The sequence below is a fragment of the Leuresthes tenuis genome, unplaced genomic scaffold (assembly GCF_036924035.1).
Source record: "Leuresthes tenuis unplaced genomic scaffold, fLeuTen1.0.hap1 SCAF_5, whole genome shotgun sequence".
Lineage (NCBI taxonomy): Eukaryota > Metazoa > Chordata > Actinopteri > Atheriniformes > Atherinopsidae > Leuresthes > Leuresthes tenuis.
This window is the reverse complement of record NW_027325359.1, coordinates 1,139,214-1,163,559: the sequence shown is the minus strand read 5'-3', so window position 1 is coordinate 1,163,559 and position 24,346 is coordinate 1,139,214. Positions and strand designations below refer to the sequence as shown.

Genomic DNA, 24,346 nt, shown 5'->3' with positions numbered 1-24,346 from the left:
AGATTGGACATAACATGTGTTTAACACCAATGCTGGAACATAAACTGTTGAGATTTACATCAAAGGCACACTGCAGATTACCCCCCTTTCACACAAATCTGTGTGAAGAGCATTTAAATGAAGTGTAATTTACTAAAGGAAAAGATGGAAGGAGAAAAAGAAAAAAGGCCAGGATAGCTAAAATATCATTTCTTTTTCTAAATTGTGGTAGGAGTCTAAGACAACCTGGGCCCTCCTACCATGAAGAATTCCCTTTTCTCACTTTAGCATGTTGTGTAATTTGTTTTCTTCAGTCCAGATTATGGGTCTGTTGCTTTGCTCTGCCACCATATATCATGCCAGCCAATCAAATAGCCCGACTTCTCGTGCATTTGTTTTCAAGACAGATTGTTGCCACAATTCCAAGCGTCAGGCCCGCTTAAGCATGAGCGTTAAAGGATCTCATCCAAGTGAATTCTGATGCTCAAAATTGCAGAATAACGGGTCGAAAATATTAATTCACATGACAAAGGACATAAAAGTCAAGAAAAACATCATCGTATGATGCAACCAAATGATGCATCCTGTGGTTAGATGATGCTGACGTTACTGCAGGTATATGCAGCCTGTTTAGATGGTTAAGATAAGATAAGATAAGAAGCTTTATTGTCATCTTATTCATCTCAGGATTCCAAACATTTCTGAGGCTTGGAATAAATGTTCAAACAGTAAAACTTTATTTGTAGAAATATAAAATATTTTTTGGAAAAGTCTTGCAACAGAGCAAGGGGCTCTTTTTCCACCAAATGGCAGCAGCTCACATGCACTTACATTGATGTGCACACACGCTGATGAAGGACAGAAATCTTATTAAGATCAAAAAGATGAAGAGATATAATGCCACTCTAAAATATATCAGCCACGCCAGGCTGAATTTCTGGGTCCGTCAAAAAAAAAAATAGACCAAAAACCACCCCAACCAGCGTGTTTAAGTAGAGCAAACGTTCCATCTGCATTTACAGATCTAAATTTACTCACCAGCGTGAAGAAGAACAGGCAGTTCTGGAAAAGGTAATAAAGCTCCCACAGAGCTCTGAAATCAAACAGACAGCCAACATCCAAGGTTTGTTGCGGCCTACACACGCTGCGGTGTGTGCATGTGTGTGTTTGCTTGTGTAATATACGGGATATACAATAATAATCAGAAGTTTGGGGACACTTATTCATTTGAAACTAATGTATGGGTAAATCCTCTGCCTAGAGTTGTCTAAATCATTTCAATAAGTGTTTGAAGTTACTGAGACAGATCAGTCCAATGCACTTCCAATGGAGGCTGGTTTCACCAAAGCACACCCTGCAGGCTGTCAAGACTCCACGATACACTGAAAGTTTGCATCTTTATCCTTCATTATGTTCTCTAATAACATCATGATTCTTTGCTTACGTTTGCTTCATAACATAAAAGCTTAAAATGGGCGTCCAGGACAACATTACCCCACCTTGAACACCAATAACGACGTCTTAGTATTTTCTAAGAAGACTCCAAGTTTGCACAAAACTTGAAAAGTTCTCCAAGCATGACTGACAAAGGCATTTTTCCACTGCTTAATATGGTTTCCATTGTAGGTCGTAGCCTTTAAATGATACCAACTGACACTTTTTCTGGTACCACTTCATCCGAGAAGCCAAGCAAGTGAAGCAGAGACCATGCAGTGACGTGGAAACGCTGCAGACTGTGATTAGTCACAAGATGCAGGCATAAACAGTTACATATCTGCAGCAATACACACAGAGTAGCAAGATTTAAGGCTTTTTTATCTCTGCAAACTAGAGTTGAGCTCTAAAGCAGGTCATTATTTTAAATATCTTTCAAAAGATGTTTAAATCGTTCTGAACTAAAAGCCTGTCACAAACTAATTCAGCGCAATATCCAGTCTATGATATATAACATAGGAGTCACACTCTGGCCCGCGGGCCAAATTTGGCCCACAGTGTAATTATATATGTCCCGCGAGGCAATTTCAAATTAATATTAGAGCTGGCCCGCCAGTATTATTATATAACACCGCATTCACCGCTTATACTACAAATCCCATAATGCTCTGCTGTTGTTTTGGCGCGTCAATTAGAACAGAGGCAGATACGCCCCTCCTCTGTGTCAGTAGCATCTATGCTAGCGGTCTTCTTGTGCACTCCTTCGGCTGAAAGCCCCGTGCCTCTCCCCCAGACCACACTTCGACCTCAAACCACAGCTGTCACTGTTACCCTAGCTAAAAATGGCCAAAAGAAAGGCAGAAAATAGAACTTTTCTGGACAGGTGGGAGACAGAATATCTGTTTATGTAAAAGACAGACCTGTTTGTCTTGTTTGTGGAGCCAACGCGTCAGTAACTAAGGAGTAACTAAGGAGTAACTAAGGAGTAACTAAGGATACAATATTAGACGACACTATGAAACGAAACACCAGGACAAATATAAGGACCTGGACACAGCTCAAAGGAGCCAGAAAGTAAAGGAGATGAAAAGAGGTTTATCTTATTTTATTTTCACATTTATTAGCCTGTGTAAGAAGCTAATTTTGACATAAATCAGAAGGCTGCAAACAGAAAGGAGGCATTCAATTTTTATTTTAATTTAATTTAATATGCCATTGATATGTTTTTATTATTATTATTGTTATTATTAGCAGTTTCGCACCCCTGGACTTTAAAGTTAAGCCTTGCTTGTTCAGTATTCATTGTTAAATCAAAACTTGTTGGGTTCCATATTAAAAGGTTAATTTGTTCAACCTTGGCCCGCGGCTTTGTTCAATTTAAAATTTTGGCCCACTGTGTATTTGAGTTTGACTCCCCTGATATATAAGAATGGAGGTATGGGGTGGTAAAAGGAGGTAAAAGGAGGTAGGAAGACTCTTCCATGCTTTGAACATGCGGTCAACGTTCATTCCCCACTGCTAAAGAACTTATTGTCTCACTTTATAGTGTGTTTGGGTGCAATATTCTACTGCAGTACAAATCTTTCTCCACAAGGAATCCACTCACAGGGTGCAGCATATTTTGAAGAATGGAGTGGTACTGGTTGGAGAGGAGTCGATTTGGTGCAAAACACCTCTAGATTTGAATCTTCCCTCACAAGCTTTTACTCAGGGGGTTCATACACTGTGCTATCATTCTCTTTCTTGCACAGCTTCTGATGCATTTCCTTCTAATACTGCTGCAGAGATCCTGAAGTGCACAGATTTTTACTTTTTTTTTATCATCCATTTTGAGATTCTATGGCTTAGCCCTCCTAAAGTAATGTCTGGCCTTGTTTCCCCACTTGGGAAGTGGTTTAAAGTTGCTACTCATCCGGCTCTGAGATCAGAACCAGGCAGTCTTCTTTTGACAGTATCCTGTATCTGTGATGAAGTTGCTCTTCTGTCTCTCACTGAAGAAGCTTTACGTATCGATCTTCTTACAGAGAGGTCACTTTCGGTCTCAATGATCATGTTATGGAATTCAAAAGATCTTGTCTCTGCGAATCTACCTATAAACACTTTATAGGTGTTTAAACACTTGGTATTGTGCTTAGTCAGTATCATTCTGCTGCAGTCTTGATTGACATTGGTAAATATATACTATATATATCTATATATCTATATTTATATAGATATATATGTATAATATTGTAGATTAGCATGTTTAGTTTGTTTCTTGGCTTGTTTATTTCGAAAAAATAATGTAAAAAATGTGCCTTTTTTTGGTCATACATACTTTTAATAGACTGATTGCCATTCATAATTAAATCTCTTCACATTGTATGACATAACTTAGTGTATTTCACATTTTTATACTAACATTTTTGTTTGACAGAGTAAACTTCCAGAGTTTACACACTAAATACAGTACTGTAACAGTTTGTAAGTGTGTTTCTGTCACAAACTGCAATGATTGTAGATGGATCCATCATCTGTCTCTGAAGGTATGTAAGCGAAGCTCTCTGAGGACATTTAGTTCAACTCGAGTACCATGAGTTAAAAATTATTCTTGGGAATTAGCCAAAAAAATCATATGCATCGTAATGTGCATATGTGATAATATGTTGATGAGCCAAGCACCAGTGCAGGATATGCTAATTAGCCACCTGGCGTAAGAAGGATGGTGAAAGATATTATGTGTCAGGATCATTATATGAAGGGAGAAATAGAAATAAATAATCAACTTTCTTCTGACCAGTTTGGTCAATTATTTGGTGTTCATGAGAGAACTGAAAGACTAAACAGAGTTTAGCAATGAGTTATGTCCTTAAAATGCAGTAATAATGTGCTCACTTTCACTTTTTTTTTCTTTCTGAGAGGCTTTCTGTAGTCAGAATTGCAAAATTGGATACTTAAAAAAAAAAAGTTGTTTTATCAGTATTATTTAGAGGTTTTTTTTAACTTAACCCTAAGTTTTCCTTGATAAATTCTAAATATATTCATGGAAATTAAAACTTGCACAAAACTGACAAAGTCAACTCCATAGTCCCAGCTGTGGGTTGGTACCAAAGCTTCAAAAATCCCCCAGATCTCTCCTCTGAGTTTATGATCACACAAAATGACATAAAAGACACACCCAGGACAGCTGTCACTTCACATGGATTATACAGAAAGATGTGCACCATATTAAAGTGCTTTTGAAGCAATAGCAAGCTGTTTGTTTAAGATGGATAAAACATCTGACTAATAACACATTCAAATAAACTGTGGATAGATTATTTGACAGTCAGCCCTGTGGACATAAAAGACCCCCCGTGGCGTGGGAAAGCATACAGAGAAAAATCATGTGGTCTAGTGACACCACTTTAAAGTATTAACTGTTACCAGTCAACGTTATTCACCAAATAAGTATTCAGATACCGTCACTAACTGTGCATGAACCACTTTATACATGATGACAGCGCTAGCATGCTAATGCTAAGCATGCTGATGCTAATGTTTATGTATTTAGCAGACGCTTTTATCCAAAGCGACTTACAAATGAAGATATAACAGCTATATAAAAAGCTAACAATAAACTACATAGAAGGAAGTGCAGAAAGATAAAGTGCAGAGATAGAGGGGGTAGGGAAGTACAAGGTAAGTGCTGGGATAGGAGATGCTCTCTGAAGAGTTGCTAAGCATGCTGATGCTAAGCATGCTAATGCTAAGCATACCGATGCTAACCATGCTGATGCTAAGCATGCTGTTATCCATATATGTAATCTCGCTTTAACACGTTGTAATTAGTCCTGAAAATAAAGTAAAAAGGAAATTAACATGAAATCAATTTAGTTCAGCCATAGCCCAAAGAACTGTGCTTGATAAATGAAAGAATTTGACCTAAAGATGGTGACAGATGAAAAGTTAAACAATTACAATTAGTCCTGAGGGAAAAGGGAATCGTGGTGCAAAATTTCACAGCCCTCAATCCAATTGTTCACACATTCCACTGGAATCACTCTTGTTAATCTAATCGTAGAATGAAGAGTACAGATATGGAGGTCTTTAAAGAGATTATGAAAAGAATGGAAACAATGAAAGTCTGGAGCCAATTAGATTATCTGTTATGTTCTGAGTTTTTGTACAAAGTATTTAGCATGTTTAAGACTGAGAGCAGCCAGAAATTAATCAACTTGTGAACGTTGACTCAAATTCTCTTTACTGTCATTTATTTATTTATTCTTAGGAAAGGACAACTTTTAACTTCTTTTTTGTGCACAATAAAGAAGAGATTTCCACAGCGCTGTAGACTCTGTTTAAAGCTCTACTTTATAGTGACTTATGTTCTTTCACCAAGTCCAAGTATATTATAAATCCCAACTTCCAAACCTAACCAGGTGGTTTAAGTTAGCATGTTAGCATACCTAGTGTATGCTAACATGAAATATCTAGTGAGTGAAAAAAGACGTGAATTTAAAGCTAAAATAAAATCTAACTGGGTTGAACAATAGATTTGTGTAGGTTGCCGGGCTAAAAATGACTGTATGTGTGAAATATCCATCCATCCAACTCAGGGTCACCGGGGGCCTGGAGCCTATCCCATCTGCCATTGGGCGAGAGGCAGGGTGCACCCTGGGCAGGTCACCAGTCCAACACGGGACCTCAGACTCACTCCTTTGGTCAATTTAAAGTCACCAATAACCTAATATTCATGTTTTTGCTGGATTACCTGGAGAAAACCCTCACATACACAGGGAAAACATGCAAACTCCACACAGAAAGGCCACAGATGGGACTGGAACCGGGAACCCTCAAGCAGCCCCAGGTGTGTAACATCTCCTCTCAATTCCACATAAGAGGAGAAATTGACTGTATTAATGTAGCGCTTTTTACAATCCACCCATTCATTCACACACATACACATCTGTTTGGTTTCTACAGTATAGGCTGAGCAATGCTTTTTTCTGTATTAAATCACAGACGTTCTGACCTGTTTTCCTCCTGATCAGCAGCCTTATTTACTTTAGTGTCCTTGTGAATGAGAGAGAAAAAGCTGTTCCCAAAAAAAAAAAAAAACAAAAGATAAAGTTTGATTCCAGATTACATGATTGTATATAAAATTTATGAAAAAATACATTTGATTCCTAATTGTCAGCAGTCTTAAATAAATAAGCTTGGCTCACTGGAATTGCTGTGTAAGCGATTTACTATTGAAGCGATTCAAATGCCAAAATACCAGAATTATCTGTGAGCATAAAACCTTCATGGAGGCAACGGAAAGGTTGTCTGTTGTGTGTGAACAACACACAAACAATACCAGTCTTTCAATTTGTGACAAGACCAACCAGGGAATTTCCTGATAAATTAATGTAGAAACAGCTATTTTTGTAAAGCTCCACAGAACTATGACAGCGATCCATTTTTATCAAGTGCTACATGTTTTATCTTTGCTACTACATCCTTTTTCAAGCTGCCACATGCTGCCATCACTTCTTGTTGCTACACCCTCACATCGATGTAGCTGCCTCTCCGTTAGCGGCAGTTACTTAAGCTTCTTTCAGATATCTGTCCATTTTATTTCCAAATCTCAATCTTTTTCATTATGTTGATGCACAGCATGTGAAGTCATACAGACGACTTGACGATTCCACTTCTGTTGGTACCCACGCATGTGTTTTGACAGGATTGGAGGTCAGATAATCCCAGTTTACCTCAGTGAGTTACCGCTCTCTGGCCTGCATGGCCGGGTACAGCCGGAGCTCAGAGAGGGACCCCACATGCCCTGAAATAGTGTCACAGTCTATGTTCTGTCACAGTTTGTCTTTCAGATCACAGTTTATGTTTTAATAGTGTTTTCAGGTTATGTTCTTGTCTTGTTTCACGTTCGGTTCTCACTTCATTGTTCACAGCTGCACCTCGTTCACTTATCACCATCATTATTTAGTCTCCTGGTTTGCTTTCAGTCAGAATCTTCACCAACCCTTCATGCTTTGCCACAGAGATAAGTCTGATTATGCCTCATAGTCCTGTTCCTTTGTTTATTCAGAGTCTTGCCACAGTTAACCATAGTCCTCTCTTGTTTTTGTCATAGTCCTGTTCCTAGTTATTTATTCACAGTCACAGTCTTGTTTTGTTTTAATAGTCAAGTATTTTTGATTTGATTTGTTTTTGCCTTTGCTCCCTGTTCTTGTGTTTTGGAATAAAGCTTTAGATTTTTGGAAAAGAGCTGCATCTGGGTCCAACCTCACCACCAGTCCCTGACAAATAGTTCTTTGTCTTCAGCTACTTTGACTACTTAATGTAATCTAAAAAAGATGAGGCTGTAGCAGAGGATAGCGGCGGAGAAGAGAGTAGCGGAGACTAAAGTACAGCTTCTCTCACACCCAGTGGGACGCATCGATAATTGGAAATAAGTACAAGTATGAGCACAGGAAGAATGACAGGCTAACAAGACCGAGGAGACTTTCTATTCCTGTCATATTTCAGGTTGAACCCATATTACTGTCTTAATGAAAGAAAGCTGCTTCAAAGAAATGGACAACGAAGCTTTTTAGAGAGGATGTTTGTCAGCTGATCCCCACTCGAGTTTCATTGCTGGCTCCTGTAGGTCAGTCAGGCTAATGATGAATGTGAACTTAATTGGAACGCTTCCGACATTTTCCCTCTCAAAACAGAAGATAAGCACCTGCTTTCTGCTTTCAGATGATTTAAGATAAAAAAACAAGCTGTAAACAAGCTGTTCCCTCATTGTCCATTTGCTTGGGTTCCACTTTTGCAGTATTTAAACAATAAAGTGGAAGATGAGAACATGTGGCTGTGAAATGGAGATTTATGGTAATGATAAAAGGAATGAGACTCAATTTTTAGGACCTAGGCTATCTACATATTCCATTAGTGAAACTGTATGAGGCATTTGCATAGGATCAGTTTCAGTTTTCCGAGTTTAGAGAATTCAATTATGGAAGAGGAATTCAATTATACAAAACTGTATCTCTGGCTTAATACAGTTTTGTAGGGAGATATTTGTATGGCAATAAAATATGTGCAAATTAGTTGTATAAATATGTATATTAAAGTTAAATAATAATGTCTATAATGAATCTGGGCTTAAAAAGACTACTCTTGCTGTTACTATTAGGGCAATGATATTCAAGTTTGAGGTAGAGTTTAGGGAAAAAAAAGCTTATTCGAATGGAGCTCAAATATAATTAGTAACTAACTCAAAAGATGTTTTTCAAACAGATGTTGGTTATTTGTTTTGGAATTTAAGCAAATTAAATGGCCAGGAGCAGGTTCTAAGTGTAATATTCAGAAAATAGTGCTCAGAACCCACAACATGTACCAAAAATCATCTTAAAAGATCAAAATTCCTCCAACTGATTATATCTATTATGACCTGAACCATAGCTGTTGAGATATTTGAAGCTGAACTAAAGCTATCTCATCTATTTGTGGAGGATATCTCTAATGAGTTTGCTACTATAAAGGATGGGACATAGGACAAGAGAGCATAGCTTTGCTTCAGCATTACAAGAGAACTATATATATTTTAACAGAATATCCACTGAAAGTCTCCCTTTGAAAAGCATATTTGTATTCAGTAAAGATTTTAAGGAGCTGCTTTTTGATAAGCTTGTTTCAGAGAACTTAATGCTGTGATGACCAGGGTCAGTCTGGCGAAACAAAAACAGAAGATAATCTAAATTGGAGAACTTGGATGTTTTGGCTGCATTTTCTTTTCAGGGAGGGGGAGCAGATATGGGTGAGATTGGTTTGTCTGGTTCAGACTTGATGGTCGTAAGACTGTTCCATGCCTAACTGAACAAAAGGACAGACAATCAAGCCAGCGTTGATCTGGGACTGGAGAGTGGAAACTCTTTAATAGATTAGCACCACTGAAGTACGGCCCCCAGAGGGGTCAAGAGGTGAGCCTCTGTGATATCTTGAATTCCCAGTCCTCTTTACACTCCTTTATAGCCAGTTTTGAGGATCCATATTCTGCTTTTAGGCAAATGTTTCTCCCCGAAATTAGGAATAAATTTGCATCTACATAACATCCATACCTTAGATGGGGAAAAATAAAAGAAAGGAGTGAAACAAAGACTGGGAATTGATGTTATTTAACTTTGGAACTATCAACCGTGCGAGGGAGCGAAATCATTTACTTCAAAGCACCAAAATATATTCAAATAAAGTCCCATTCACATATATTCATATCAAATCAGTATTGAAAATAAAGCCCATTTAGAATATTTTTTCCCTCTCAGTGGGATCATGCATTTCGCTGCCTATGGTAATTCAAAAGAAGATATCTCAGTTAAGAAGCCTCTGGAAAATCAATGATGCTTTACTGGTGAAAAGAGAACAGATGCATATAAATGATTGAACACCCAAAGAGTTTATTACTGGACTGAGCCTTGGATTCCCATCAACCAGTCATGAGGACTTTCATTACATTGCTCTGATTTGTTTGGAAAGCAAGTTTTTATACTTTCAAAGAACCGTGACACCATAATTCATCATTTTCGGCAGATTTTCTTCTGCTTTGAGCTGAGACACTGCAGTCTGCTCAGGCTCAACGTCACCAAGTAATTAAAGGAAAACAAAAGATGACCACTGAGCCAAATTGCATCATGCACATACACAATCAAAAGTACAAAGGCGGGGGGGTACTAATTCATCCTCACACAACAATGCCCCAGAGTTAATTGGGCTGCTGCCTTGGACACCTCGGACCTTAATTTGCCAGGCTTTTTCAGGCTGACAAGCTGATAATGAGGCATTGTGGGACAGCGGGTCACCTGGTAGGGTGTTGGACAGGCTGTTCTCTGGCTAACAAAGGCAGAGACAGGATCATAATGGGACAAACTGCACCATCATGCTACAAATTACCTGCCAGTAGAGGTGTAATATCCCAGTCTAATCACAATCCATCTCCTGAATCAATCACTTTTTTTTCCTCTGAATCCTCTGACTCCTGGCATCCACCAACCTTATTCCAGCAGCCTTCTCTTTACTTACCCAAGAAACAACTTGCTGGCAGTAGTTAAGTTTACTTCCTAACACTATTTGCTGCAGGTGAAATGCAGCAGCAAACTCTAGATGACATTTGCTGTGATTTAGCGTCATATAGATAAGCTGATCTGAATTAAATTGAACAGAGAAAGAGGACAAAGACACTTTATTTATTTATTCTATATTTTTAAATATGTTACAGGTTAAATGCAAGCAGAGCTCTGAAAATAGTTATATTCATAACAATATGCAAATTTGCTTCTGCTTTCTGTTTGTAGTCAATTTGGCTTTCGTTTGAAGCCAGTTAGCGTAATTTGGAGCTAAAAAAAGAGACCAAACTGCAACCTGAATTTGTGCCTTTGGAGCAATGTGAAATATCTTGACCATCAGATATATGAGCATTTAATTTAAGACACTTCATTAGGTTATCATTTTCAGTTCCACATCTATATAACCAACAAGGGTATTTTTAACAGAGTAATTCTGCTAAAATAATAGTATTTACGGGAGTGTTTTTGCTGTTTTCCTGTAAGTGACGGCTCTCTCTGGGTACTCCAGTTTCCTCCCACTGCCCAAAAACATGCATGTCAGGTTAATTGGTGACTCTAAATTGACCCCATGTGTGAGTGTGAGTGTGCACGGCTGTTTGTCTTGACTGGTGATCTGTCCAGAGTGTAATGTAAAATGTAAATGTACTTTATTTATACAGCCCTTTCGGTACCAAAGTGCTTTACAGCAGATAATAAATAAAGAAAAGAATAAGTACAAAACAATAAAATAACAGTAAACGCAATAAAATACAGCAAAATTGAATAAGATAATATAAAAGAGTCACCATTCTACTGGGTATTAAAAGCCATCTGAAATAAGTATGTTTTTAGCCCTGATTTAAAGAGGCCCAGGTCAGAAATAAGACGCATCTCGGGGGGGGGGGGCTTATTCCAGAGTCTGGGGGCACCCCAGGGCTTGTATTTGGACCTGAACACTTCCAGAAAAAGTTGATTTGTTGACCTCAGAGCTCTGCCAGGGTTACAGTTAAAAGCTCAGATAAATACGATGGGGTGAGGCCGTTAAGAGCTTTAAAACCAATAATTAAAAGTTTAAAATCAGTTCTATGAAGGACAGGAAGCCAGTGAAGGGAGTTAAGAACAGGAGTGATGTGCACAGGTCTGTTAGTGTTGGTTAAAGACGGGCAGCAGCAGCGTTTTGCACCAGTTGAAGGCGACTGAGAGAAGTCTGGGAGACGCAGACATAAAGTCCATTGCAGTAGTCTAACCTTGAACTTATTAGGGCAGGGAGGCTTTCTCAAGGTCGTGGCGGCTTAAAAACATTTTAACTTTGGCCAGGAGATGCAACTGGAGAAAACTACTGACAACATTGTTAATTTGTCCAGAGTGAGCCCTGCCTCTCGCCCAGTGACAGCTGGGACAGGCTCCAGCCCTCCTGCAGAAAATGGACGGATTTTGCTGCATTTCATCAAAGCATTTTATTTTTTTGACACTATAAAAAACAACGTCAGCCTCTCAAACCCCCATTGAAATGCATCTTTCTGATCTCTGGTTTCCAGTGGCGCCACGCTGACATTCATCCACTGTAACTGTGTGAGGAAACAAACAGTCACTGATCAGCATCATGGGTCCATAAAGCTAAAAAAACAGGATCCTCTTGGTGAAGTGAGTGAGCAGCTGTAGAGAGAGTGTTGATGAAGAGGAGGACGAAGGCTGTGTCTATGTTTCTATTTTCTAAATATTTCAGATGAACAAATTCTCAACGTAACCTGGGATTTTGCGACTTTGAGAGGTTTTTAATCGAGTGGAATTGCCGGAATTAAGCATCCTGCTGATGAATATATAAACGAGTCCTTTCTTATTGCAGCACTGCAACAAATTGAATTATCTTGTTACATTTAAGTATCCCAGTAAGCCATGAGGCAATGGCAAACACACATTTGCCACGTTGTCATATACAAACACTATATTTATCCTGCTTTTGCGTCTTTGCAGGTAAAAGGAGAGCTGGGCAGCACAAAAGCAGACCTCCGTCCCTTAATACCAGGAGTTCAGGCCTTAATTACTTCTGATATAAATGCTAATTAGTCTGGAACTCAAACAGAGATTCAGCAATGAGTAATATCTTCATTTATGCCCCATCATGTCCAATTACATTAGATATATAATCTAGATGCCATGTTTCATTTCTATTTGCAATGCTGGCAGACCATAAATAAATATGAGAAATTACCAAAAACACAACAATCTTCTAGCAGCATACAGCACAAGTGCCTCGGATTTTGAGCTGACCACTTTCTCTCTGTGATTCCACTGAAAATATTCATAACTTTCAGATTTGTTTGTTTTAGCAATGACTCAAGTGACTCTAAAACAGAGGAGTGCTCTCTGAAAAACAATAAATCGAACAGCACTTTGAATGCGTTTGCCCATTATCCAGATATTGTACGAATATTTATCACTTTGACATTATACAATACATCCTAAAATGTAATATTCCTTAAATAACAACTACTGGTTATGATTCCTAGTGCATTTTGCTTAATTCAAGCTCATATCTGTGTGAAAGCTTTCTCTGTATTAGCGCTTTGTTAATCATATCTGACTCAAATGAAGTGCAGGTCGACCTACAATTATTATTAAATTGCTTAATGATGCTAAAATACCAGAACTTGGAATTTAAAGATGAACTTTTAACCCTTTTCTATGGTAATAGATAACAAACGTAAGTTAGTAGAATTGAATAGAATAATAAACATATTGTTAGTGATGGTCTGTCTATGTGTGGCACAGCATTGTGGGTTGAGTTTGGAATAGCAAAAGGTTGAATTTTGCAAATTTGGTCCTCAAAAATGGGCACCGAATGCCGGCGAGTTTTACAAGATGAGGTGTATTCCAATTAAAGATTTATTTCAGTAACAGGTCGTCTTTTTATTCCTCTCCGCTGCCTGCCAGGGGACAGCGAGAGTGGAAAAAATAACTCTTCTTCATCGACCGTGTCGCCTCTTACTGGCTGTGTTCATATCAACTGAAAAATCATGTAGAAAATTAATAACCCCAATATTTACCTTTGTTTTAGCTGTGTCAGTTCATATGCTTGCTGTTCAATATGTTTGCTTTGTTGGAAAGGGAGATGGCGGAGGTGGTTTCGTTACTAAGCTTTTGCTAGGCTCTGTGAGCTGTTAGAGACACAAAAATCATGAACTCTATATGTGGACTCAGGTCCAAGACCAGTTCCCTCCAGTACTGCTGGTAGATAAAACCTGAACACAAGCTCGAGTGCATGTTTCTGCACTGAGAGCATAGCTGTGCTGACTGTGCCTGAAGATGGACATTTACTGACAAAGACCATAATAAAACTGGGTGGATTTAAAGAAAAATACAGATGATGATCTGCCACATTGGCAAGGATCCACACAGCAAATATTTGGTGAGAAATATCTAAACTTAGCATAGGTATGAATACAGATATAGAAAAATATGTATATTTTTAAACTCACTCACTGAAAAGTTAAATCTAAGAATGTAGCATCGGTTATAATTAGGAAAGATTTGATAAAAGAACAAAGCCTCAAAGCCTCCAAACCATTTTTTTCCTTCCAAGTGGAATTTTTGGGGGACATTGTGGCAAAAGTTAGACTAGAAAGGGAAAATTATGAGGCAGGAAACCTGGAAAAAGAGGTTTGGCTGAACAGACGTACAGTAATAACGGTCTGAATCACTCGCAGTTACTGTGTTTTTCAGGGCCTGGCTCCATCTGCTACAAAAATGTAACCCGCTGCATTTTTCATATTTCATTGGTCCCGTTCAAGAGGCCACCTTGAACTTGTGAGACTATAATGGATGCAAAATTTGTTACACAGTAATGGCCCGCACTTATGCAACACCTTTCAACCGAAGCTGGGTGCTACAAAGAGCTTTGCAATGCTTTTCTCATTCATCCGAGGCACTTTCCTGCTATTTGAAGCAACTTGGAGTTCAGTGTCTTACTAACTCACTCACACAGGTATGAGAATCAAACGTCAGGCTTTCCGATCTGTGGATGATCCACTCTACCAGAAATCGTAGAAATTAAGCTTGTAGTTCAGGTGGTTGAATCGTTTGAGAGGTTCAATTATGTCAGTGGGAGTTTCTTTCAAATTTCTGGCCTCATTGAGACCAGCTGAATTTTACAAAGTTCTCCAAGTTGTCTCTTATCCATAGATCTCAAGCTTCTTTGCTTTCGCCCCACTGATTTAGAGATTATTAACTTTAGAAAAGCTGAAACTGAAAAATAACCCAATGTATGTGTTCTTAGGCATGTCAGTTATCAATAAAAAGAAAAAAAAACATCTCGGCGAGGCACATTTTCTCCCCCCAAACTCGATCAAAAGCCAGATGTGAATCTGAAACTCCGACATTAAGAGGTTAAAAGAGAGTAAGTCAATATCAGCTGTAGTAAAAAGTTCGTAGGCGAAGCAAATGTGGTGAAAACAGAGAAACTGGAAATATGGAGCTCATTGGTGTGTACACAAAACTCTGGGGGGGTGTAAGGCATGAAGAAAAAAGAATGCGAGAGATAAGGCTGAGAAGAGAAAAAGAAGCAAAGAGTGGATGGAGAGGGCTTGCCAGGAGACTCAAGCTTTTGGCTGCATTTGTTATCAGTTTGCACAGAAATGTCAGAGCACTGTGACATTCTTCCCTACAGCTTCCCCTGCTGCCCTGCCACTACAGCAACGCTGCCTCAGATAAAGCAAACACACTGTGAAGGATCACCAGAACAGATGAAACACTCACAACATGTGCAGTATTGTACAGGACATAAATTCATCTATTACTATGCAGCTTTTCCAAAGGAATCACACGAAGTAACATTTAAATTTGTGCCACTGAGAGGAAATAAACCAAACAAATGAAAACAATAGATGAGAAAAGAGTTCCTAAGATGCCGTAGTTTATAAAAAATCAAACTCTAATCCATGTTAAATAGAAATCTTATACTTATTTTCCATGAATGTTTTTCCATTTCACTTTTTTGCATAACCTTTGGGTCACTTTCAATTAAATTAATCATTTGAGACATTTCTTCTCTTCTCATTTTTCTTTTCATGGTTTTGATTTTTAGGGATAGCACTGGAAAAAACAACAAAGAAATGTACTACAAAGGATTTACTGATGTTATGACTAACAACAATAAATCTGTCAGAGTCTATTTTTGGGGTTTGCTCAAACAACCTTTAAAATGTAGGATGACTGACCAGGAAACCCACAGCAAATCAATAGGTTGTTAGATATAATTTGGATGATTGATTTACTGTGAGACACATCCTTGAGGGAAGCCTAACTGACACGTTGAGGAGACTATTTAGTACACAGATTTGCAGGCACATGCAAATAAAGTCTCCAGAAATGCATGCTTCATCTTATCTCTGAGCACAATTAGGTCTGGCATCCATGGCAACTAAAGTACAAAGGAGCTGTCAGATAGCAGCATACTTGAAATTGAGCTTAAATTGGTCAATCTCATAAAACTACACAGAAAATGTTGAGATTTATAGTTTTATTGCATTTGAAGTTAAACTCGAGTTTTTAATCAGGCCAGGTTGCAAGAATGTTTTTGAAAGATGATTTCAGATCCAGGCCAGTAATGTTGGATTAGCTTTTAAAAATTCATCAGTGCTGAGCTTGCAGAAGTCAGAGTTAACTTGTTGACTAAACAGAGTCGGGACGAAAAGCTGCAACATTTTGATGATTCAGGTGTTTTGTGTGGTCCAGTGACCACGGGGGCAAAACCAATAAGAGATTTTACAGCTGGGATTTGTCATATTTCGGGTTTTCTCACAGTCAGGTTACTTTTAGTTCTACGGGCAGCTTCACATGAATGCACACAGGAACACGTGCACGCACTGACTTTGAATCCTCTCTTCTATACGACTGCTGGATCCACAGAATAGCCAATAAGAATAAAATAAGAATAGCCAGAATAGACAAAAAATCATCCTTAACAGTAATGAAACCACATTATAAAACCAGATAGACACTAATTCTGATCTGTTTTGGCTTCTGTGTTACAGTGAGATGTGTAACCACTGGATTTCCAACACATTTCTATCTCCAACTTGTCACATAATGAAACTTATCCCATCAGCTTTCAACACGGGTTGAAATGTGTTTTACAATCACTTCACTTCCGTGCACTAATCCTCTGTGATGGTAAGTGGTGCGATGCCAGCATGAAGCCCAAACAGCTTTGTTTCATTACTACAATCATAAAGCCTCGCATAATACATCATTTTTTTGTTATTTGTGAACATAATTGTCAATAAATGACATTCCTGTTGTAACCTGCAGTGTTAGAGTTTATAAAAGATAATAAAATAGGTAAAGTAGTGGGGTAGATAACACAAAAGCAAGTAAGGAAGAACCATCTGCTTTTTAAAGGCGGCAATCCTGTAATCTAAGTGGTTCACTTCGAAAAGTAACCCAACACTGCTCATGTGTGTTCGAGACAGAGTTTGCTCTGCTTCCCCTCCCTCATATTTCACGCTGTGAGCAGAAAATCTCCCACTATGAAGTACAAGTACGAAGAGCAACTGCAGAAAAAACTCGGATCAAACTGCCTGCATATTTCCAAGAACAATCTTTGGTGTTTATGAGTGAAATCCAACTGCTTTGGGACTGGGATTCAACTCTTTCAGTGCAATTACTGCATGATATAATCACCAAAACTAACTTTCAGTTCATTCATCTTTAATTCAACTGTGCAGGTTTGCCACCCTACCTTGTTCTGGATAACCTGCAATAGCATGCTGTTGCTTATCAGACACACACCTCTGCATAAGCAATTCGTATCCTGATTTCAGTGTGAAGCTGTCAGCCGCCCAGACTGTCTATGAGAAGCGTTGTGTGTCGATGTGAGTGGCTCTCCTTTGACTATTGACTGATCCCTTTTATCTGGAAGGCTCTGCTGGTGATAAAAGTTTGTGTCTGTTGGCTTTCTGTGTTAATGATGTGATTTATTTCCCTGCCTTCCATCTAGCAAAAGGATTTATAAAAGCAGCCTTTGCATACAATGTATATCTGCTGTTAAAACCATCGACGTGTAGACTTAGGAGGATCTTTTTAAGTTAATCAGTGGAAATCCGCTGTTAGGTGAACAGTGGGAACAAGCAGTGTGAAGCTACTGATTTCATCCACTGCGCCATGTAGTGCAACAACGACAGTTGGAAACACAGTGTGGGTTAGAAGAATACAGCAGGTGGCAAGACAAATCACCTCTGTCTCTACTCTGAAAGCAGCGCAGTTTGTCTTCAAAGTTCAAGCTAATCAGCCTCCACCCCAAAGCAAAAACATCTCCATTACAGAAGCCAACGTTCACAATTCCCATTAAAATGTAAAAGTCCTCAGCAAGCATAAGATGCCGTCAAACAGACCCTGGCAGTACACCCCAGACAATTTGTCCATGCCAAGATCGCCTCCACAATTCTCAGCCAAGCATCATGCCATACAGTGTAACCATTGTATGGTGGATGAAAGCCTCCACATCACAGCTGTGTCTTAAACCAATAAAGAAAATGGATTTTTGCAGCTTTAAAGAGCCACACGCACACACACAGACAGTCTGTATAAAGTTGTCAATTGAATAAAATATTCCTGTAACAGGAAAAGAAAATTACATTTAATCTGCATTTATTCATATTCGAGCTCTGTAAGGGCACAGCTGTCACATTAAGACAGGAACAGTTATAGAAGTGCTAAAAAGCGAGAGCACAGTGGAAAATACTGTGAATATTAAGATTTACAGTAGATGCCGGAGGTGATGCATCACAATGATTCACTTTGTAGCACCTGACCATGACATGCTGGCAATTGAGACGGGAAGAAAGACTACAAAGCAATTTCATGTTCTGCTCTGGAAGAAACATGATCCTCAGACATCCCTCACTCTGCAGTCCCAGAAGAAGCTGCCACTGATGCAGCTTCAAAATGTTTCAAGCACTCCTTGAACCAAATATGCTTTATGTTTAAACTATTTAAGTACATTTTGACTGTTTCGGGTAGTATTAACCCAAACTGAACAGCAGTAACTTCATTGGGAAAGGAATGTGAGTGCCGCTTTAATTTTATGGGTCTTTAACTTCTGGAATAATTTGGTGCAATAGCAACAGAAATATGCAGATTAAGAAATAAAATCCATCACTTGACATTAATCCTCCAATAAATGAACTGCTCCTCAGGGACTATATTATATTAAAAAAGACACAATGGGATGTCAAAGCATGCTGAGGAAGACTTTCTGGATGTTGAAACAGTGTACAGTGCACATTTAAACTGCTGTTGGGTAGTTTTTAAACCTTTGCTATACCTACATGATGCAAATAAGATTCTGAGGGTTAGCTGTGTCTACATCAGTGGAATTCACCAAAACAAAGATGCAAAATGTCTGATAATCTCCGTGCTTTAGGTCTATAAAACAGAGATGTTTCTTCTTCCATCAAGCGCCACTGGAGCCCCGTCTCTGTTCTTGTGTGGAAGAAAATGTGTTGCTTTTAATACCTTAAGAGCAGAGCTCCAGCAAACATTATGTGGGGAGGTAGAGGCCAGGCAGTGGCACAGATTACTGTAGATTATACACTCGCAATGGGTTGTTTTTTCCTATAACCACCAAGGAAAAATGTTTTTTCTATAACATTAAAGAAAAAAAATATCATGATTAACATGATACTATTTCCTATTAGATGCATTATACATCATAGTTTTGCTAGAAGGTCAGTTATAATACAAAGAAAATCCAACATTCATTCAATATAGAGCAGGGGTGATAATGTATCAGGCCATGAATGAGCTCTCATAAAAGATATGGGCCTTTAGTGATTTTAATAGGACGTTATGTGCAAAATTATGCTGACTTTATTAATATACAAGTGAATAAAAAGCACTCAGCTAGGTATAGATATATAAACATGTGTGTGTGCCGTCCAGCTAATATCCAGTAAGAGCTCAATCTTTTCCGACTGCCTCAAAATAACAGGGTCACATACCTGTGGGGGATCCCTCGAGCACCTCTCCTGTGTAACGGGTTTCTCTGAAGATGGGCCGGTTGTCATTTTGGTCAATGACAGTGATCACGAGTATGGCGGGTCCCTCAATGACATTTCCAGCAAAGTCCGTGGTGGAAACTTCCAGCTGTGTGGAAGAGAAGATGAAATATTTCATTTTCCTTGATAGGGATGGTTGCTTGGGGGTAATACTCTTTTACGGTTGTCTTTAGATGTTCATTATGTCAGACGGTCCAATACAACACAACAGATTTCCCTTCAGATATTCATGTGGTCCTCTTCTCCAAGGATTGTCTATTATTCAGCGATTACCACCAGGACCATTCTGATCTAGTAACATATAGAAACAGCTAGTCCTGCACAAAACTGGTTACTATGGATGTTGACCAAGAGAAATCCCTTCTTCTAAAGAAATCTTTTATAAAAATATCTGTTCCTTTTTTCCCCTTAAACAGCAATGTATCTATCCATTTATCCAATTAATCAAACTCAACTGCATTCGAAGTCAAGAGACATTCATTACATCCAATCCAACTGCTCAGGGTGCAGGTTTGGGGTTAGTTGATATGGAAAAGTCTAAAGAAACATGACAAAAGACTTGGGGGTTTGTCACCTACATGAAACGACTAAAGGGCAAAGCAACTTAGTCAAACTAAACAACATCTGAAAAAAGGATATATATTCAAATTCTGAAGGCTACAAACAGAGAAAACAGAAAACTAACTCAACACTTTGAGGTTGTACTACCTGAATTCAACCAGAATCTGTGGAGGGAAAACATGAGAAAAACCTAGGATTCATGTGGTCCTCTTCTCCAAGGATTGTCTATTATTCAACGATTACCACCAGGACCATTCTGATCTAGTAACATATGGAAACAGCTAGTCCTGCACAAAACTGGGGGTAATACTCTTTTACGGTATGCCTTAGATGTTCATTATGTCAGACGGTCCAATACAACACAACAGATTTTCCTTCAGATATTCATGTGGTCCTCTTCTCCAAGGATTGTCTATTATTCAGCGATTACCACCAGGACCATTCTGATCTAGTAACATATAGAAACAGCTAGTCCTGCACAAAACTGGTCTCTATGGATGTTGACCAAGAGAAATCCCTTCTTCTAAAGAAAAATATCTGTTCCTTTTTTCCCCTTAAACAGCAAAGTATCTATCCATTTATCCAATTAATCAAACTGCGTTCAAACTCAACTGCATTCGAAGTCAAGAGACATTCATTACATCCAATCCAACTGCTCAGGGTGCAGGTTTGGGGTTAGTTGATATGGAAAAGTCTAAAGAAACATGATAAAAGACTTGGGGGTTTGTCACCTACATGAAACAACTAAGGGGCAAAGCAACTTAGTCAAACTAAACAACATAAAAATCTGAAAAAAGTATATATATTCAAATTCTGATAGGTACAAACAGAGAAAACAGAAAACTAACTCAACATTTTGAGGTTTTACTACATGAATTCAACCAGAATCTGTGGAGGGAAAACATGGGAAAAACCTCAGATCCCAGCAGGTTAACACACACGAGATTCTGTGTCCCAGTTATTCCAGTGGAGCAAACTGTTTTTCATTCATTTTTACCGATTACTTGGTCTATTGATTACTGATACAGGGTATGAATACTTTGACTTGACTATAGATCAATACTGGACACGGATGTTAATCATTTTTGGGCTCAGCTGCTATGTCCCACCATTTGACTTGAGTTTAGAATACTATATTTACTCTAAGACCGATAAAGAGGAGTCCTCTTATCCCATCTCTCTTTGGCACATTTAAATTATTGGAATATCCTTCGTGATGGTAGATGACGAACAATTTCCGGCTCATAGGAAGAAGAACAGAACCTTGTTGGGTAAGCGTTCACTTCCAATGCTGATGTGAATGTTGTGCTCCACTTACCTAAAAAAATCCTGCTTTACAACTGATAATGAGAAATATCTTTTCTTTATGTAGTGATGAAGCTTTTTTAGGAAGCACGAGTGTCTTATAAACTTAACTGATACTGAAACAACAAAAAAAAGACAGACTGCCTCCTCCTGTACTGAAGAATCCGCAGTTACATCATATATTAATGCATTCAGTCTTCCTCACAATGCCGTATTTCAAGCAATTCTCCCAGTTCTGCCTCGGGGACTGTGCCAGCTTAGCTGAGTGAAGTTAAAACATGTACAATATCCACTCAACAAACAAGCAGCCATTAAAACAGAGTGAAACAACCTTGTCCTGTTTAGTCAGCAAACCCCCTTTTATTGAAATGTTTTTCTACCTGAACAGCGTAATGATTGGATCTAAAACCAAGGCAGAAAGCATTCTTTATTTCCCGTAACAGCTATTTAATTCCTGATTCTAAACTTAAGAAACAAGTAAAAAATCTTATGAATTAAGTCCCACAGTTCAAGTGGTTGAATGAATTCATTTAAAAGCTTAACTTTAAAAATAAATTATAAATAAATGTTCAGTTTCTCAGGGCCGTATCCAGGTCAAACAGAAATGAATAGAGGTGATGATCACTTGAAAATGTTAAAATGTTCCAGAAAAAGGGCTCAAAAAAAGACAGCTGATGACACTGCAAGGTTGTAATTTGGAGTTTTAACATCAGCACAGTCACATGTTAGTGTTTTAGTATCACAGATCATTTGCTTTTTATTTTAATCATCTTACGTCATCACAGTGAAATGCAATTGAAGCTGACTTGCATATCATTTCAAATTGTTTAAAAAAAGAAGACAGATAATCTGTTTGAGGTTGAGAAAAATGTATTCAGAATTTTGCACTTGCAGGATTTTGACAAAATGCACTTTTTGGGGGGGATGAATTGCTCCTCCGATGTCAAATCATAGCATGTACAATGCATAAAATGGCTATAGCGCTACAGTTATCTAGAATATGTTATGAATAATAGAAAAAGAAACATAATTTATTCATCCCACAGTGGGGGAAATTCAAAATTAATCCTAATTCCAGCAGTCAAGACATATTTGCTGCATGCATTGATAAAAATAGGGAACATTCCCAAAGATCAGCAAAGCATGTCAAATGACTTAATAAAACAAGTGCTGTTGAATTAATGAGGTAAACTGACGAGATTAACATCAAATTTTAAGCCATAGTTGAGACAGTTATAGCTCCATATGAAAGCTTTTCTCTGTAACATCCTCTTTTTTTTTACAAATCAGCGTTTGAGGAACAATTTGGCATTGATTTGTAAGAGCTAGCTATATATATATACGTAGCATATTTGGATGCAGCTGCAGTATTTTAGATGTAAGAAACCTAATGGCTTCATACATCAACTCATCCTAACCCTCACTCTGCCCCAAGAACATACCGAGGGAGAGAAACCAGAAGCTTTTAATGAGAGAAACCATTCCCCATTCAGTCTACTACGACTTGCAGAACTGCTGACTCAGCCAATGATATGCTCAACCCAATGTTATTTTCATCCTGTGCACTTATTGGACACAGTTTGGCTAAACTGCCCAATCAAGGATCTGCATTGTAAAATATTTTCCATCCAATCTCAATGGGCAGAACCATATTTAGGCAAACCCAGCCTATATTTTCTCCGTTGTTATTGTGCTGTACTTGGTGCTAACGGCTGTTTTTGGACTCCACAGTACAGTGTGACCCTATCCGAGTTCTTTGAAATGTGCAGATAAATCTTATTTGAACACGAAAGCCAAAAGTTACGAAGATAAAAATGAAGAATGACAAAAGCACACCTTAGATGATCGAGGAGAGCATTGCTTATTAAGATAAGCAATGCAACCAGGATTAGCATTTAGCAACCAGGATTAGCATTTAGCATGTAGAACTTACTGTACTGTTCATACCACCCCCACCAGTCCTTAATCCACTGGACTACAAACTCCAAAAGAACAGTGGAGGTAAAGGTTGAAATATGTTTGATATCTTATATTTATATTTGATTAGATGCACAAAATGCTTGTGCAATATCACTGGGTTTGTCTGCCAACACGTGCAAAAAGAAAAGGGACATATTACTTTACCAAAGAGCACCCAATCATCACGACTCAGGCAGCGTCTGTGGAGCTAAGTGGGCAGTTTCAGTCCGACCCCAGGGATTGCATTCCTCAAATGGCTCATCACTTTCTGTGTGCAGAATGAGGAGCCTATTTGGCCTGCATCATAGGAAAACCATTTCTCTGGGTGAAAATTAGCTATGTGCATGAAAAAAGGACAGTGATTTAATTTGGAGGGAGAATTATTTATTAAGGGCAGGGAGAATTGGAGAAGATTGCCCCGCTCATGCCAGATCAGAGGCTGTTATAATTGTTTCTTTGCTTGTTCTTGTATTTGTTGTCTTACCCTAAGGTTTGAAATCTGTGACATATTTTGTGGTCTAACAAGTCAAGTGTTTGGTTTCTCTGTCCTTCATTTCTTTTGCATGGCTTTTTTTTCTTAAAGCAGAGATAATTGTCACAGTGAGAAACAATTCTCAGTAGGGAAGAGGTCTCAGCTTGCTTTAAAATTAGGCCAAACCTTCAAAATAAAGGGCAGATTTATCTCATTTATCGATTCTATTTCTGTCCTTTTATTTTTCTTATTAAGAACACACCTCAGTTCATTTATTTCAAGTGACTGTTATGTTACGAGTACCTTCTACTGTTAATACAAATGGACTTTTGTATTAACAATTGTATTAACTAATGGGCTCATTACTTGAAAGGTGGCATTTAACTTTGGAGCATCAGACCTCAAACATGTGATCAAACCCTTGGTCTAAGAGGACTGTGGCTGGTAATAATTAGACAAAATGAGGAAATAAAATTAACTAAATTGTTTAAGAATTACTTCCATGCCTTGCTTCAGTTAACATTTACAGTTAA

At 38.3% G+C, this 24,346-nt stretch overlaps 1 protein-coding gene across 1 annotated transcript in view; it reads right to left on the bottom strand.

The window, feature by feature from the left end:
* Positions 1–24,346, bottom strand: part of cdh13 (cadherin 13, H-cadherin (heart)) — a 345,689-nt gene that overhangs the window by 145,079 nt on the left and 176,264 nt on the right. Inside the window, exon 7 of the mRNA XM_072385388.1 lies at positions 19,460–19,604. Coding sequence (XP_072241489.1) covers positions 19,460–19,604 — 145 coding nt within the window. The remainder of the gene's footprint in view (positions 1–19,459; positions 19,605–24,346) is intronic.